Raw genomic sequence first — 14,960 nt, forward strand, 5'->3', positions numbered from 1 at the left:
CTGTAACTATTCTGCTGAGCAACCTTATATATGACACCCAAGGCTTAAATCCCAAAACTAAACCATTTCAGAGGAGGAAAACAGATACGTCACAACACACTTTACACGGCCCAAGAAAATGTCTAACTGTGAAAGGAAATTATCTCAATGTTTGTTTTTCTTTCAGATATTTTATTTCAAACACAAATGAAACGAGATCACATACTGAACAGTGCATGAAATAATATAAACATACGTGTGTCAATATATAAACATACTTGGAAAATGCATTGTGAATTTCCCATTGGGATTAATAAAGTATCTATCTATCTATCTATCTATCTATCTATCTATCTATCTATCTATCTATCTATCTATCTATCTATCTATCTATCTATCTATCTATCTATCTATCTATCTATCTATCTATCTATGCATAACAAGCTTAAAGACATACATCTCTGCAGATGCATAGGTTTGAATCTGGCCATTCAGACTCTTCACTCCATCAGATGTTTCAACCATGTTTTCACAATACATTTCAAAGAAATCTATCCCAACTAATACACAAAAAAAGTTAAAATACTGCTTCGTATTATACGTAGAGTCACATAGAATGTTTGTGAATGAAAACTAGGACCAGAGTGACAAATGCAGAAATTTGTTACTCATTTTGCCTTCCTCTGGCCTACCCGACTCCACAGAAGTTTGACTCTGCATATTAGTGTTGCATGTTTAGCACTAGTCCTTTTTGTGCCACACATCTCAATTGCAATCAGCACTGGCAAAATAAAAGCACTGAACTGCTCCCAATATCAGATCATTTTACAGCAAACATGTTTGTAATCACATGTTGATTTAATCCCTATCTGGTAGCAAAAATGTGCACTATAGTGTCACCAGATCAGAAAAGCTTCAACCAAATATCTACAATATACTCTAAGCGGCAACTTATAAACATTCAGCTGGGAATTATTATTTATTCATTTCATTGTTTTCAATCATGGTTATTTTAATGCCATTCTTGACGAATGTTTTAGCTATTAGTTCCTCCTGTCCATTACATATAATGGTTTTTTGTAAATCATTCACAATTACAATGGTCTTTGATTATTTTACCAAAGAATTACTCTTGTTGTCTGGTAAGTAACTTTAAAGAGATGGCCAGACCAAGGCAACAAGGTGGTAATTTAGTATTTTTTCCACTTCTGTACATTGGACTGCCCTAAATGCTATTCAATGCCTTTCAGATGGTTTTGTACTCTGTCGCGCCCTGAATTGTACTTCTCTTGCTTCAGATCTCTGTCTTATTTAGAATGCTGTTTTGCTCTTCTTCTGAAGATTTCCTCCAAAAAAAAATGATGACAGTGGAACTATGCTGAGAGAGAGGCAATTTACCCACACAGAACATAAGAAATTTGATAACTAAGAAGCCACCATTCAGTCCGTCAAACTGGCTTATTTATTTTTTATTAATGTAAAGCAGGTAAGTCACTTGTACATATGATGTGTGATTTAGTGATGTACTATATTATTTCTGAATAAATGTACTCCCTTAATTACAAATGAAATAAATGTTGATGTTTTCTGTTTTGAGTAGAATCATTACATTTTACAAATTAAAAATCAATCTGTTTTAAGTTTAAAATCATAAAAATACTGTTTCATGGCACTTTATTGTTTAGTTTAAAAATATATTCAAACAAATCAACATCTGGGCTAATGAAAATGAGATGGATGTCTAAATACATTTTATTGCTCATACTTATTCAGTTATATATACATAATTAGAAACTAATAACTCTCTTTTATTACTAATCTATTTATTAATCTTTATTTTATTCACAGTTGTACCCTACATTGAACACGCCCTACAGCCTGAAAGCATAAGATGATGTATAAAGGTTATGAGAGAACAAGGATCCATACAGAAGAATTAATACCAATTTACTAATATATGCAATAAAAGGAAGACAGAAAGGGTGAGTGTGATCATGGCAAGAGCATGCAGAGGCCCTGTAGAAGCCAACACATTAAATGAGCAATCACATTAGTAGTAACATTAGTAGTAACAGGACTGCTCAATCTCTCTGTGAATGCTGACTTTGCTAACATTCAGAACAATGGTAAATAATTGTAGTAGACAATTTGAAGAAGTATTACCATATGCAAAGAGAAATATTCAACAAAAAATCAGAACAGAAGTTTATCCATCCATCCATTATCCAACCCGCTATATCCTAACACAGGGTCACGGGGGTCTGCTGGAGCAAATACCAGCCAACACAGGGCACAAGGCAGGAACTTTATATATACGAAAATAAACATTTTAAGAGATTGAGAAAAAGTTTCTTTCATCAACACCTACAGCAGCTCATTCCATAGCAAGGTAAGGCAGACTGGTAGCACCTGAGAGACAGACAAGGTCTGGCTGGAGATGCAGAATATGCTAAATGAAGTTTTCCAATATACAGTATATTTAGCAGTCTTTTACAATTACTAACAGTCTTCCAGCTAAATATTCAGTAGGTTTATTCAAAGGTCACGTTTTACACTGTAAATTTACAACTTGAACAAAAAGGCAAAATAAGATACTATGTACAGGTAAACAATAATCAATACAAAAAAGCTGATATTGTAAGGTTAAATATTTGAATTGACAAAAAAATAAAATTAAGGTTTTAACAAGTACTGGTAGATGGCAATCCATGAAAAGAATAAATAAATGTAGGATATAGTGAGTCACATTTAAATCTTGTAAGTAAATGTAATGCAAATGCTTTTATAACAGAAAATATACACTTTTTCTATTAAGCAATAACTGACACAAAAGCTATTATATTATCACTCCTTCCACTGCTACATTTTTATCCAGATCCTTATCATTGTACAATATAACTGAATTATCACAAAGTAGGAAAACAATTAGTGATTTTACTAAGCTTTGAGGATAACACTATTAAAAAAAAAAAAAAAAAAAAATAGATTAAAAGACTACCATTTTTGATTTAGCAATTCAGAAAAGCAATATGCCTACCTTCAAATTGAAAAACTAGTCACAGAGGTAAAACTGCTATTGTTCAGTATTATCACAAAACAATTCCATAAGGAATATATAAATATATATATATATATATATATATATATATATATATATATATATATATATATATACATACATACATACATACATACATACATACATACATACATATATATATATATATATATATATACATACACATATACACATACACAAATGTGGGTAAATGAAGTTCCTGCTATAGTACAAAAATTTTGTTTTGATTTATTAAAGAGGACACTTGCAACCTGAAGGATGATTGCTTTATTCATAATATACTGTAAAATAACAGATGCAATATGCAGTCTAAGATACAGACAGTTACACAATAAATATCTTTGAGATTTTCAAAAAAAATGGGCAGTTTTTGTATTTTGTTTTAAAAAGATTGTGTATACGTTTATTTTTATAGGCTATTATTGTTACTTTTAAGAAAACATTGTAAAAGAAAGAGGATGCATTCATCTCACTAAATTAAAATTATACTCGGACTAAATTTGAAATGTTTTGTCGTTACTTACATGTACTTATTCATTTCCTCCTCAGATGCTAAAACCTGCTCTTCCATGGTCTTGAGCTCTGCCTGCAACTTTCGGCACATGTGCTCCTGGCGTACCTTTTCTGCAACTTTTTCATTTAGCTGTTCCTCAGTTGTCTTTAAGCTGGATTTCATTATAAGAAACTTTTCATCCTGACTGGCAAGCTCCTGGGCTTATTTTTTTTCCAGTGAAAATAAGAAAGGAAAATGGGGGAAGGGAGGGGATGGGGGCACAAAATGCACACCAGTTAAAAAGTCATCTTAATTTAAAACATGTATGTGGCCTTTCAACTCACACACAAAGAGCACAAACATCGCCAGAAAATATTTAAACAATTAGTACTACCAATGAAAAAAACAACCATGAAAGTTAATTTCATTAAATAAGACTTTGCATGAGTATTGGGAAGAAAAGGAAACTTCAAACCTATTACAGATAAACTGAAATACCTTTCCATCTACATCCAGCTTAGTGGTAGTATTCAAAAAAGTAAAGAACATAACTTTAGAACAGAAAATGGCAATGCATCATTGTGATATAAACACCACAAATAAAAAACCATATAGTCTACCATTCCACTCACTGCACATTAAGCTGTGATGACACTGTAACATTTATAAAGACTCCGTGCATCACACTCATGTGGCAAGTTAAAATATTGAACGCTTTCATGTAAAAAAATATCTACATATAAGTAATACACAATAAAATTAACAGAATGAAAATAAAATGAACAGAAAACAAACAGTTGAAACGAATGGAGACTTTTTGGGTAATTTAAAAACTTCAGAGAAATCAATTCCTGAGTTAATAACATTTAATGTGACTTTGCTTCTCAGGACTTGTTTTCCTAAAACCTAGAAAAGGAGTTTTTGCAAAGAATTTTTAGACATAAAAGGGGAAAATACATCAAAATACATAAGATGCTAATGTTATTTTTTTTTAAAGAAAAGGATAACATTATAAAATGTGTGTCCTTTTACTATAAGAAAGTATCACTGAAATTCTAAAAATATTGTTACTACATCAAAAATCAAATTAATAATTATTAATGTATAACTGTAAATCCCTAACAGGCATTGTAAAATATTTAAGATGAATAAAGGTTTCTATATAAAACAATACTTTTAAAAATACAGCAGAATGTGCATAAAAATAGCCAGTTCAAATGAAACACTGAAATTTTTTTACAATACTGACAAAAGAATGCTTGATTTTCGCCAATAGATGGCACTCTTTGCATTAGACATAATTCTCAACAACCATACCTTCCAAATAATGTCAAGCATTAATATTAAACAGAGGGCTTGTTTACATGTATGCACATTTACTTGGCATCACCTGTTATTACGATGCAAACAAAATATAAAGGTTCTATGTTCTTTAAATAGCAGACATGTAAAGAATTACAAGCTTCCTTAGTAACAGCAGTTTTATGGTATTTTCTTAAAGTGCAAGTCAAGTATTATTTGTTAAAAATGTGAAACAATGAAGCACAACACTTCTGCACATTTTTCAATGCTTTATTTAAGAGAGAGGGAGAAACATGTTGATAGATATGAAAAAAGAATACATTTGAAAAAAATAAATTACTCTTAGAAACAAGGCCAAGGGTACAATGAAGTCCTACATGTCTGCCATTTGAACAGATGATGTACAAACAAAGACGAGGTACAGCGTGTCCATAAAAAAAATCATGCGATAAAAAATAAAAAATGTAATGGATGATAAACACATTCAATATAAAACAAACTGTACACTGGTATGGCCTATGAAGGGATAAAGTGTATTTATATTTGAATGAGGCATATAGGCATCTATTAGAACACACAAACTGAAACTCAGTCAGACAGATATAGTGAAGTGACAGTTACTGTCTTATCCCAAAAGGACAATTGGCTAAAATATAAAAAAAAATGTAAAAGATAAAAAAAATAAAAATAAAATGAGTGGCAGTGAAACTTGCATACAATATTAAATGTTTATTTTCTAGCAGACATTTAAACCTTTTAAAACTTCAGTAGGTGCTATACAAAACCTTTATCCACTAAGAGAACTGCACAGAGCAGAATCTGGTAGGTGCCATCTCTTTAACTACAGCACATTTGATCATTGTCTGGGGGGAGGGAGGGGGCTTTTAAAATCAACCTGTCTGTAGGTATCAGTATATGCAAGCAAACGGGGGTTAAAAATTGCATCAAATGAAGTTTACCTTTGCCTTGGATTGGAGCCTTAGCGGATTCCAAGCCAGAGGCACTAGCAGCTGCTGCTTTATTTACAATCCCTTTGGCAGACTTACAACTGCCCTAGGCTATAACACAGTGTACCTAATGTTCAAACTGGCAGGTAATCTTATGTCAAACATACTCCTTTGATATAAAGTGATCAATAGATTCTTGTAAAGAAGTAATTTCTCTGATGTTTCTACCAAGCTTTTTTCTTTTTTTTTTTGCAAAAGGAGAAAAAAATGAGATTTACACAAAAGTCCTGTTCCATGATTTCTGAACAATAAATAGAAAGCTATAATCATGTGTTTAGATGTTTCCGGTGCACAACGATTTTGGATCAATATCCCATGTAATACAATTATCTGCAATGATCTGGTTGTATTGAAAAAGAATTTGCAGCAAACCTCCAGGGGTTTTTTTAAACAGAAATACATATCCAGCAACAGCACAATCTAAATTAACAGGCAGAATTCAAAGCCGATTTATTTTACTAGTGTAAAATACTATTCTAATAACAAAAAATATATATTATAATCTACAAATTATACATGCATATACTCTGTATATGAGTATGCATGTGTGTATTTACTATAAATGACCATTTTATATATACAGTACTCATACATACATATACTGTATATGGACACACACTCCCCAAACACACTTAGACATACACACACATATTTTAATTTAATTTATTGTGATTATACTTTATAGTACAATACTATTCCTACTGAACCAGAAAATACATATACATGTCTGTTCTCCAAAAACAAACATCTAATCTATGCATGTATTATATTTATGCACACACATACTATATCACTATATTATATTCATCTATCTATCACACATACAAACCTATAAATATATATATATATATATATATATACGCACACACATAATCTATATAAAAGAGAGCGACTGACAGAGAACACAACAGAGAAAGGCAATCACACACAAATACACTCATCCATTTTCTTAAGCTATTTTTCCTACAGTAGGTTTTCTGCCACCATTTGCCCAGCACATACATAATAGCTAAAGCATTCTGTAAGGATGCTTCATCCTAGAAGCACTACAATAAAATTAAGTGTATATTAAAAACATCATAAAAAAGTCATTATATTAAAAATGAATAAATTAATACTTCTGTTAATAATTCATAATGAATTAAATGTGGTGTGTTGGAGAGTAGTAGTAAGCATGATTACATTAGGAACATTTAAATAAGCATGTTTAATTTTTTTTTTTTTTTAGTAAGAATTTATTTTTATATTTAATAAAATAGTTCCACTTCCAAATCATTATAAAAAGCTTTTGACTTTTGGATTAGAAAAGCTTAACAATTTTAACAATTTTAGATTTTATGCTAAAACAAATGGCTAAAAGACCACCCACAGCTGATTAGGGCAGTAGGAATGTGCATATAATGAGCAGTATATTCAGATTATTTTAAATTTATGATTAAGCAGTCTTTTTATAGTTTTAATCATAAAGCATACTACTGATTTAACTGAAAGTCTTTATTGATACTTATTATCTTTAAAATCCCATTTTTTAATCTTTACAGACTGTTTTGCTCTTTTTCACTAAGTTGCAATATAGTTTTCATATGAGTTGCCAAATGCATGACAAAATATAGAACATTATTTATTTAAAGAGAAAGAAGGCTTGCCAATAAATACACATTTATTACTTTGAATTTTTTTTAGTATTTGAGTTATATCAGCCAATATTTAAATATCAAAATACTATTAGTTTATTCTAAAGCTGTATACGTATGAGGTAGTAGCCACACATGATATGAAAGCTACACTCTGTAGCTACTTTCACACCAACATAAAAAGGAAAGACATACCATAAGCTAACATTCTTAAACTCATGTAATCTAATTCAGGGTGAGGGAAGGGCAAAGCTTATTTTGGCAGCACTGGGCACGAGGTAGGAATCAACAATGGATGTGGTGCCAATCCTCTGCTGTGCCCACTCCTGGACACACCCACAGGAGAACATTTTACAATAGTAAATTAACTTAAAAGTACTCAGAACCAGGGAAGCACATGGAAAATGTGTAAATTCCAGATAGAAAGCATGACATAATGACAGCCAATAAAATAAGAAAATGTACACTTGGCATAACATTCAGGTATATTCAGGGACTTAACTGTTTTGACAGCTGAAATATATTTTTCATTTTTGTTTATTTCATCAAAGAAACAAGCATCACATTTTTGTTTCTTAAATATTTTTGTGATGATAAACCATTTTCAAAAGTAACAGCGAGGATGTAATTACATACATTAGTACAGTATATAAAATACATACTTTAATAGTATTTTTAAAATACCATTTAAAAAAAATCAAACATAAATATACTTGTGGTTGCTAAAATTGCTGTCCCTGTAACCAGATTCTAACTCAGGTAATGTAAAAAGCTGCTGGTTGTGGAAGGTGTATGGCTAACTGAAGTTCCTATTTCTTAAACAGAACATTTGAAAGTAGTATCTTGAAGGAGAGTTAAAATCTATCTTGAAATCTCAAACTAAAATTATTGGCTGCAACAAACCCTGACGGATAGCAGGCCATTGTTGATAAATTATAGAATTTGTTGATTTAGTGTAATGTAAGTATCAGGTACATGTTTATTCATCATATGCATGGTGGTTAACCAAGCCACACTTGGAAACCTGCTTTTGCATTTCATACATTTCTCGGTAATTTAACTGAGTTGTTGGTTTTCTTGCTTGCATTTTTTACTTTTACAGTTCTAAAGATGATTTATCATACGTGGTACATCTTCAAGCAGCACAAGTGAGTTGCAGAGGTTCACACAAGCTGCTGATGTGACAATGAGATCCCACACTTGCACATCTCTGCTGCCGTGTCAGTAACTTGTATTTGGGATTTGTTTTATGTCAGGAGAGGTTATTGGACATGTAAAAAGAAAAAAAACATCCGAATCAGACACTTTGAAATAACATCCTTTAAGGTAAGTTTAAAACTTGAAATAATTCAGCAATTGAAGTTGCACAAAATGTTTCTGTTTTCAAATTGATGCTTTTTGAAATTTCTAAAATTTGTGCAGAGCACTCTATTTGTTACTTTATTGAAAACTCAACTCTTCCAACAAATTCCCTTAAGGAATTAAGCGTATCGAAACTGTTTCACTGTGAGCCAAGTTGTAACATGAAGACAGACAGACAGACATAATGACGAATGTAGGTGATTTTCAGACTTTCACCTTAAAGAGGCGGGCATAAAGATAGCATGTGCTGGTAAGCTACTATTCATATCTAAACACCTGTAGTACAACCAAACGATTTTAGAAAAAAGTCAGCGACAACAGACAAAAGGTTAACATGTAGACAAAGACGGCAAATAAAATCTGAATGACAGACAAAATACAACCTATAAAATCTAGAAAATGTAAATGATACTATTTAGAAATATTAAGGAACAGAGCTGCTCTAAAACAAGACCTTCGTAGTTTATAGTGAGAATGTAATATGAAGAGTGGCAAACTGTATTCAAACACTACTGTATACTCTTTAACTGAGATTCTTTTCTGTTTGCTTGGTTTCTGGTTACACTTACAGGCAGACACATGAAAAATATAACAAAAAGAAGGTATAAATTGCTTAATTGTAAGAATGAATTAAATGTCTGGCTCTGAAATTTCATAATTTACTTTCCCCAAAGATTTTTATTTTTTTGTGATTTTAAGGTTTCTTCCAAGAACATATATATTGTATTTAATTACCTATTTTATTTCACATAAAATAAAAATGAAAAGAAAATAAATTTTGGCACACTTAGAAAATAAATGAAATCATATTTTTTTTTATTTTCTCCCCTTGCAATTTTGGTTATTTTAATAATAATATATTTACAATGCTTCCAAAAAGTGCACGATCTCTGTCAAAATTATGAGTACTTTTCTGGACAATTAATCAATCACATATCACTTTAGGATGAAAAATAGAACTTCTGGATGAGAATCTACACAAACAGAGAGAACATGCAAACTCCATGTAGATGGCGTATGGGCCCAAATATTTGAATCCATGACTTTGAATTTGTGAGGCAGCAGCACTGATCACTGCACCACTATGCTATCCCAAGACTTCTAATGATAGATGAAAAATGACCTTTGCGTTAACATTTAGTTAACATAATGCATGTTAATGCAAGGTACCAGACTGCATAATAACACTGGAAAAGTCACATTATGTGGAATCCTTATTGTGAATGGTAAGTGTAAAACAGAGCTGAACCAATAGTAAAGAAACAAATTAAATAACTTTGAACATTATGGCGTTTAATTAAAAAGACTGCTTTAAAAAAAAAAGATATGCATGTGGCTGGCAAAGGTGCAAAATGGCACAAAAGGTAAAAAAATAATAAATCAGCCAAGCTGCATCGATGTATTGAATTCAGTGATCATAATATAAACAATACGGTTCATGAAAACTTAAAAATTAGTTTTTGCTAATTTCAGCCACCAGATTAACATGTAATGCATTTTACTATATATTAATTCCAGAATTATGTGAAATGCTCTCTTAACTCCACAGTAGTTCAAACAATTAATTTATAAAACCACATTCTGCATTCTCTTTCATTTGAAAAAAAATGACATAATTTATATATTTATAACAAGATGTTGATTTATGTGATAATAAAGAGAAAATGATGTTTACTTTGACCTTATGATTCAGCAAGTAAGGCCTCTCGTGTTATTCAAGATTCAAGAGTTTTATTCATCACACACACAGGTACAACATGCAGTGAAAAGAAGAAAAAAAACTATAGTGGCCACACAAGTAATGCAGAGAGCAGGTATATTCAGCTGATTTGAAAGACCAGGTTCAAGGTAATCTTTCTTATTTCTGAATGGGAAATTCAGCTGATAGCATGTGTTACAAATGACAAATAATCTGACAAAAAAAGGAAAATATATAGTGTAGTATAAAAGAAAATATGCAGTACAAGTGGAATCTGTTTCAGTTCTTTACCATAAACAGCCTGACTGCTGAAGGTACACTTATTCTCATAAACCACAAAGCATTTATTCTAAATAATAGTAATAATAGCAATAATAATAATATTAAGGCAGAAGCATGGGAGAAGCCATTTGCTTTATGTATTGGATAATCAGACCTTACATTTTTCAATATATATCCAACTCTGACAGGAGAAGGCAGGCAACTTTCTAACAAACAATTACAAAGTACTATAAACTCCATTTTCAATGTGTGTTACTCAAGTTTTATTGTATGAAAAACTAATATGTAAGTAACCATTGTACTGTAAGTATGAGTTTTTCAATTATTCAGACAATACTACAAATGAAAGGTGTTTTAGAAAACAGAAAAAAAAACTATAGATGTGAGAAAATGTTGTGAACATCAGTTTTGTTTAACTGCTAGTTAAATTAGGCAAGTAAGAACAAATGAGGACAAACCCAATTCATTATTAGTAGGCCAGCATTAAGAAGAAATAATAAAACAACTGAAGCAGATAATCAGTCAGTCAGTCATTATCCAACCCGCTATATCCTAACACAGGGTCACAGGGGTTGGTGGAGCCAATCCCAGCCAACACAGGGCGCAAGGCAGGAACAAATCCCCGGGCAGGGCATTAGCCCACCACAGGGCACCCACACACCAAGCACACACTAGGGACAATTTAGGATCGCCAATGCACCTAACCTGCATGCCTTTGGACTGTGGGATGAAACCGGAGCACCCGGAGGAAACCTATACAGACACGGGGAGAACATGCAAACTTCACGCAGGGAGGACCCAGGAAGCGAAGCCAGGCCTCCTTACCGCGAGGCAGCAGCACTACCACTGAGCCACTGTGCCGCCCAGCAGATAATCATTTATTATAAATATAACATAAATGCATAAATAAGTTAAAATTTTAAAATGAGCTGCACATTTTTAAAACAACTATAAAAATAGAAAAGGAACATTTTTACCACAATTAAACACAGAAATTTCACTACAGTGAAAATCAACTCTTGCATGTTCTTATACTGATTTAACACACATACTGGTTGGATTATAACTAATCAAAATTTTTTCTACAAAAGAATGTTAAAAAGAAGAAGTATCATTAAAAAAAAACGTGAACAGCACTATTATATGTATTTGTTTAATCTAATATAGGGCAACAGAATATTGGAATACTGGTATAATGATTTCATTTTTAAATAAAGCACAACATTGATAAAAGTGTTATTAAGCAGATATGTTTGAATTTTCATTTTGCTATTTTAAAATACAGTACCGTGTTCTTCTGATTTCATGTCTGCCATTTAGCTTCACGTACATTCAATGCATTACAGTATTTAAAATTTATCTGTAAATGTGTTTTCTGTATAATGTCTTGGTAATTAATGTGGATCACTTTTGGGGAAAACAATATTTAAATTTTTTTTTTTTAAAAGGGGAGCAGACAGCGGTTACAGCTGGTCTAGCATTTTGGGCTAGAATAATGCACGTTGTTGTTGTTGTTATGCCTGTGGATTTTTACATGTTATCAGTGTGTTTATATATTTTTTCTACTGATGCTCTGGTTTACTGTCCATAACCCCAAAGATGTGTGTGTTAAATTAACTTCAGATTCTGAATTATAGACGAGCAGGCCCAGTGATTGGCTTTGTTGGTTAGGCTCTGTTATTAAAATATAGGGGGCTTTACACAAAAATCAGCGCTTACAATATGTAATAGTTAATTATTAGTAACACAGCAATTGCCTGTTTAATTAATGAATAAAACTGGGTAGCTCAAAACATGTATAGAGTATGTTAAAATAGCCTTCAAACTTGTTTGTACCTGAGCTGCCCAGAACCAACATAATAAAGTTTGAATAAAGGAACATATTGTATAATAAAGTGAATCGTTCTAAAATTACATACTGTACATCTGAAAAAATAAGGAACAGAAACAAAATTTGCATTAGCTCATATATTTCTTTCAAATTTCTTTCAAATTTATAATTATGTAATCATCTGGAAAGCTTGATTCACTTGACAAATGCAACAGTCTAGGCAAGCACCACAATATTTCAAAGAATAAATGTTGTACGTTGAAGTGTGTGCCATTTATTCTGTACATAATAATAACTCAGTAACTGAACAAACAATGGCATACATTTAAATAATGTAGCCTTAAATCACTTTGAGGCTTATTTTGTGAATAAAGATGTGACAATTCTTTATTTAAACACAGTTTTATTCAGAGCAGACATATATGACAGATCTAATACCTTTCAAGCTGGTAATTGTAAAGGTTACTGAGGAGAGGCTGGTAGTCCAGGTATTAATGCTAAAGACAATGAGATCATGGCTACACTTCAGAGTCTCCCTGCTTCCTTTCACAATTCTAGGAATCACAAAATTACTTTTAACTTCTACAGTTTGAAGTGATTCAAGATTGTAATAAGGCTGAGAAGTACGCACACCACACCTCTGTGTCTGATACTGGTATTGTGTTGCCTCACCAATAAACATGTGGGTAAGCTGGCAGAATATGTGTATGCAAAAAAAAACAACAAACATTTTCAACATTTTTCAAAGCTCCACAGATTTTTAAATATGGTACTTAACATACTAACTTGATTTATTTAACCATACAACTTGATCCACTTGAAATAACTCTGTTTTTAGTATGGACCTTTAAAGAGCTGTGATACAATCTTTCTATTTCTATTTTTATTTATTTTACAAACTGAAATACATCTGTGCTAAGTATACCAAATCACAGTTATATGATTGTGTGAGGTGTCAGTGCACATAGGCGATGCATGAATGTGACCAGCTAATTTTACTGTTGGGAGTGTGTCCGTTCTGTTGTGTTTGTAATACGTGTACAAGAAGGTTAGTAAAATGTAGACACTGTCAAGACTACTAAATTTTAAGCTGCTAGTAGTCCAAACACCCACACTAAAAAAATGCAATATTATTTCATTTGTGTGCACATCATTTGTCAGAAGTCTAACTTAAATGCTATTCTTTTTTTGGTCTAAAGTGCAGAAAACAAAATAAAAAATAGAACATTCACTGTCTTGTTCAAATGCTACATGTTTATAATAAAAGAAGCCTACTATATATATATATATATATATATATATATATATATATATATATATATATATATATTTCTTTACTAAAATGTATAAAATAACAGACAGACGACTTGTATTATAGAACAAAAAAGGAATCAAATGGGCATGCTCTGCTTGTTATATTCAGAAAGTATTCAGGTCCATTGACTTTCTGCCCACTTGTGTTGCACAATTGTATTGTAGATTTAATTTTAGTCATATTCATTTGCCATAGTTACACTCAATAACCCAAAATAACAAAGTGAAATTATGTTTTCAAAAATGCCCCAGTCTGAGGTCTTTGTAGGTTTTCTTCAAGGACCTTTATGTGTTTGGCTAAGCTCATCCTTCACTCAATTCTGACCAATCTCCTTGTCACTACATGAGAAGCACCCCCAGGGCCTGATTCTACCACCACCATGCTTAAATGTAGGGAAGGTATTAGGCGGGTGATGAGCAGTGCCTGGTCTTTACCAGACATAGTGCTTGAAGTTCTACCCAAACAGTTCCGTTTTTTGTCTAACCAAACCATATAATCTTTTTCCTCCTCCTCTAAGCATCCTTTAAATGCTGTTTGGCAAACTCCAAGTGGGCTGTCCTATTTGCCTTTTACACAAGAGTAATTTCCGTGTAGTCACTCTATCATAAACCCTGATTGATGGAGGGCTTGTGAGATGGTCATCCTTCAGACAAATTCTCCCACCTCAGCAAAGGGCTTCTGAAGCTCTGTTAGAGTGACCATTGGGTTCTTGGTCACCTCCCTAACCCAGACCCTTCTTGTCCAGTTACTCAGTTTGGCTGGACAGCCAACTATAGGAAGAAACCTGGGGTTTCCAAACTTCTTCCATTTCATAATTATTGAGGCCACTGTGCTTCTGGGAACACTCAAAGGTTTAGAAATGGTTTTAACCCCTTTTCCTGATCTACAGTATGTCTCACCATAATTTTATTGCGGCGATCTACAGGGAGTTCCTTGGACTTCATGATTCAGTTATTAACCTGACCTTAAGTGTGAAT

General features: G+C 32.2%; 1 protein-coding gene across 1 annotated transcript in view; it reads right to left on the reverse strand.

Moving 5' to 3' along the window:
* Positions 1 to 14,960, reverse strand: part of LOC114653241 (centromere-associated protein E-like) — a 402,188-nt gene that overhangs the window by 179,630 nt on the left and 207,598 nt on the right. The window contains exon 24 of the mRNA XM_028803441.2: positions 3,583 to 3,772. Within this exon, the coding sequence (XP_028659274.2) occupies positions 3,583 to 3,772 (190 nt within the window). The remainder of the gene's footprint in view (positions 1 to 3,582; positions 3,773 to 14,960) is intronic.

Source organism: Erpetoichthys calabaricus, chromosome 6 (genome assembly GCF_900747795.2).
Source record: "Erpetoichthys calabaricus chromosome 6, fErpCal1.3, whole genome shotgun sequence".
Taxonomy (NCBI): domain Eukaryota; kingdom Metazoa; phylum Chordata; class Cladistia; order Polypteriformes; family Polypteridae; genus Erpetoichthys; species Erpetoichthys calabaricus.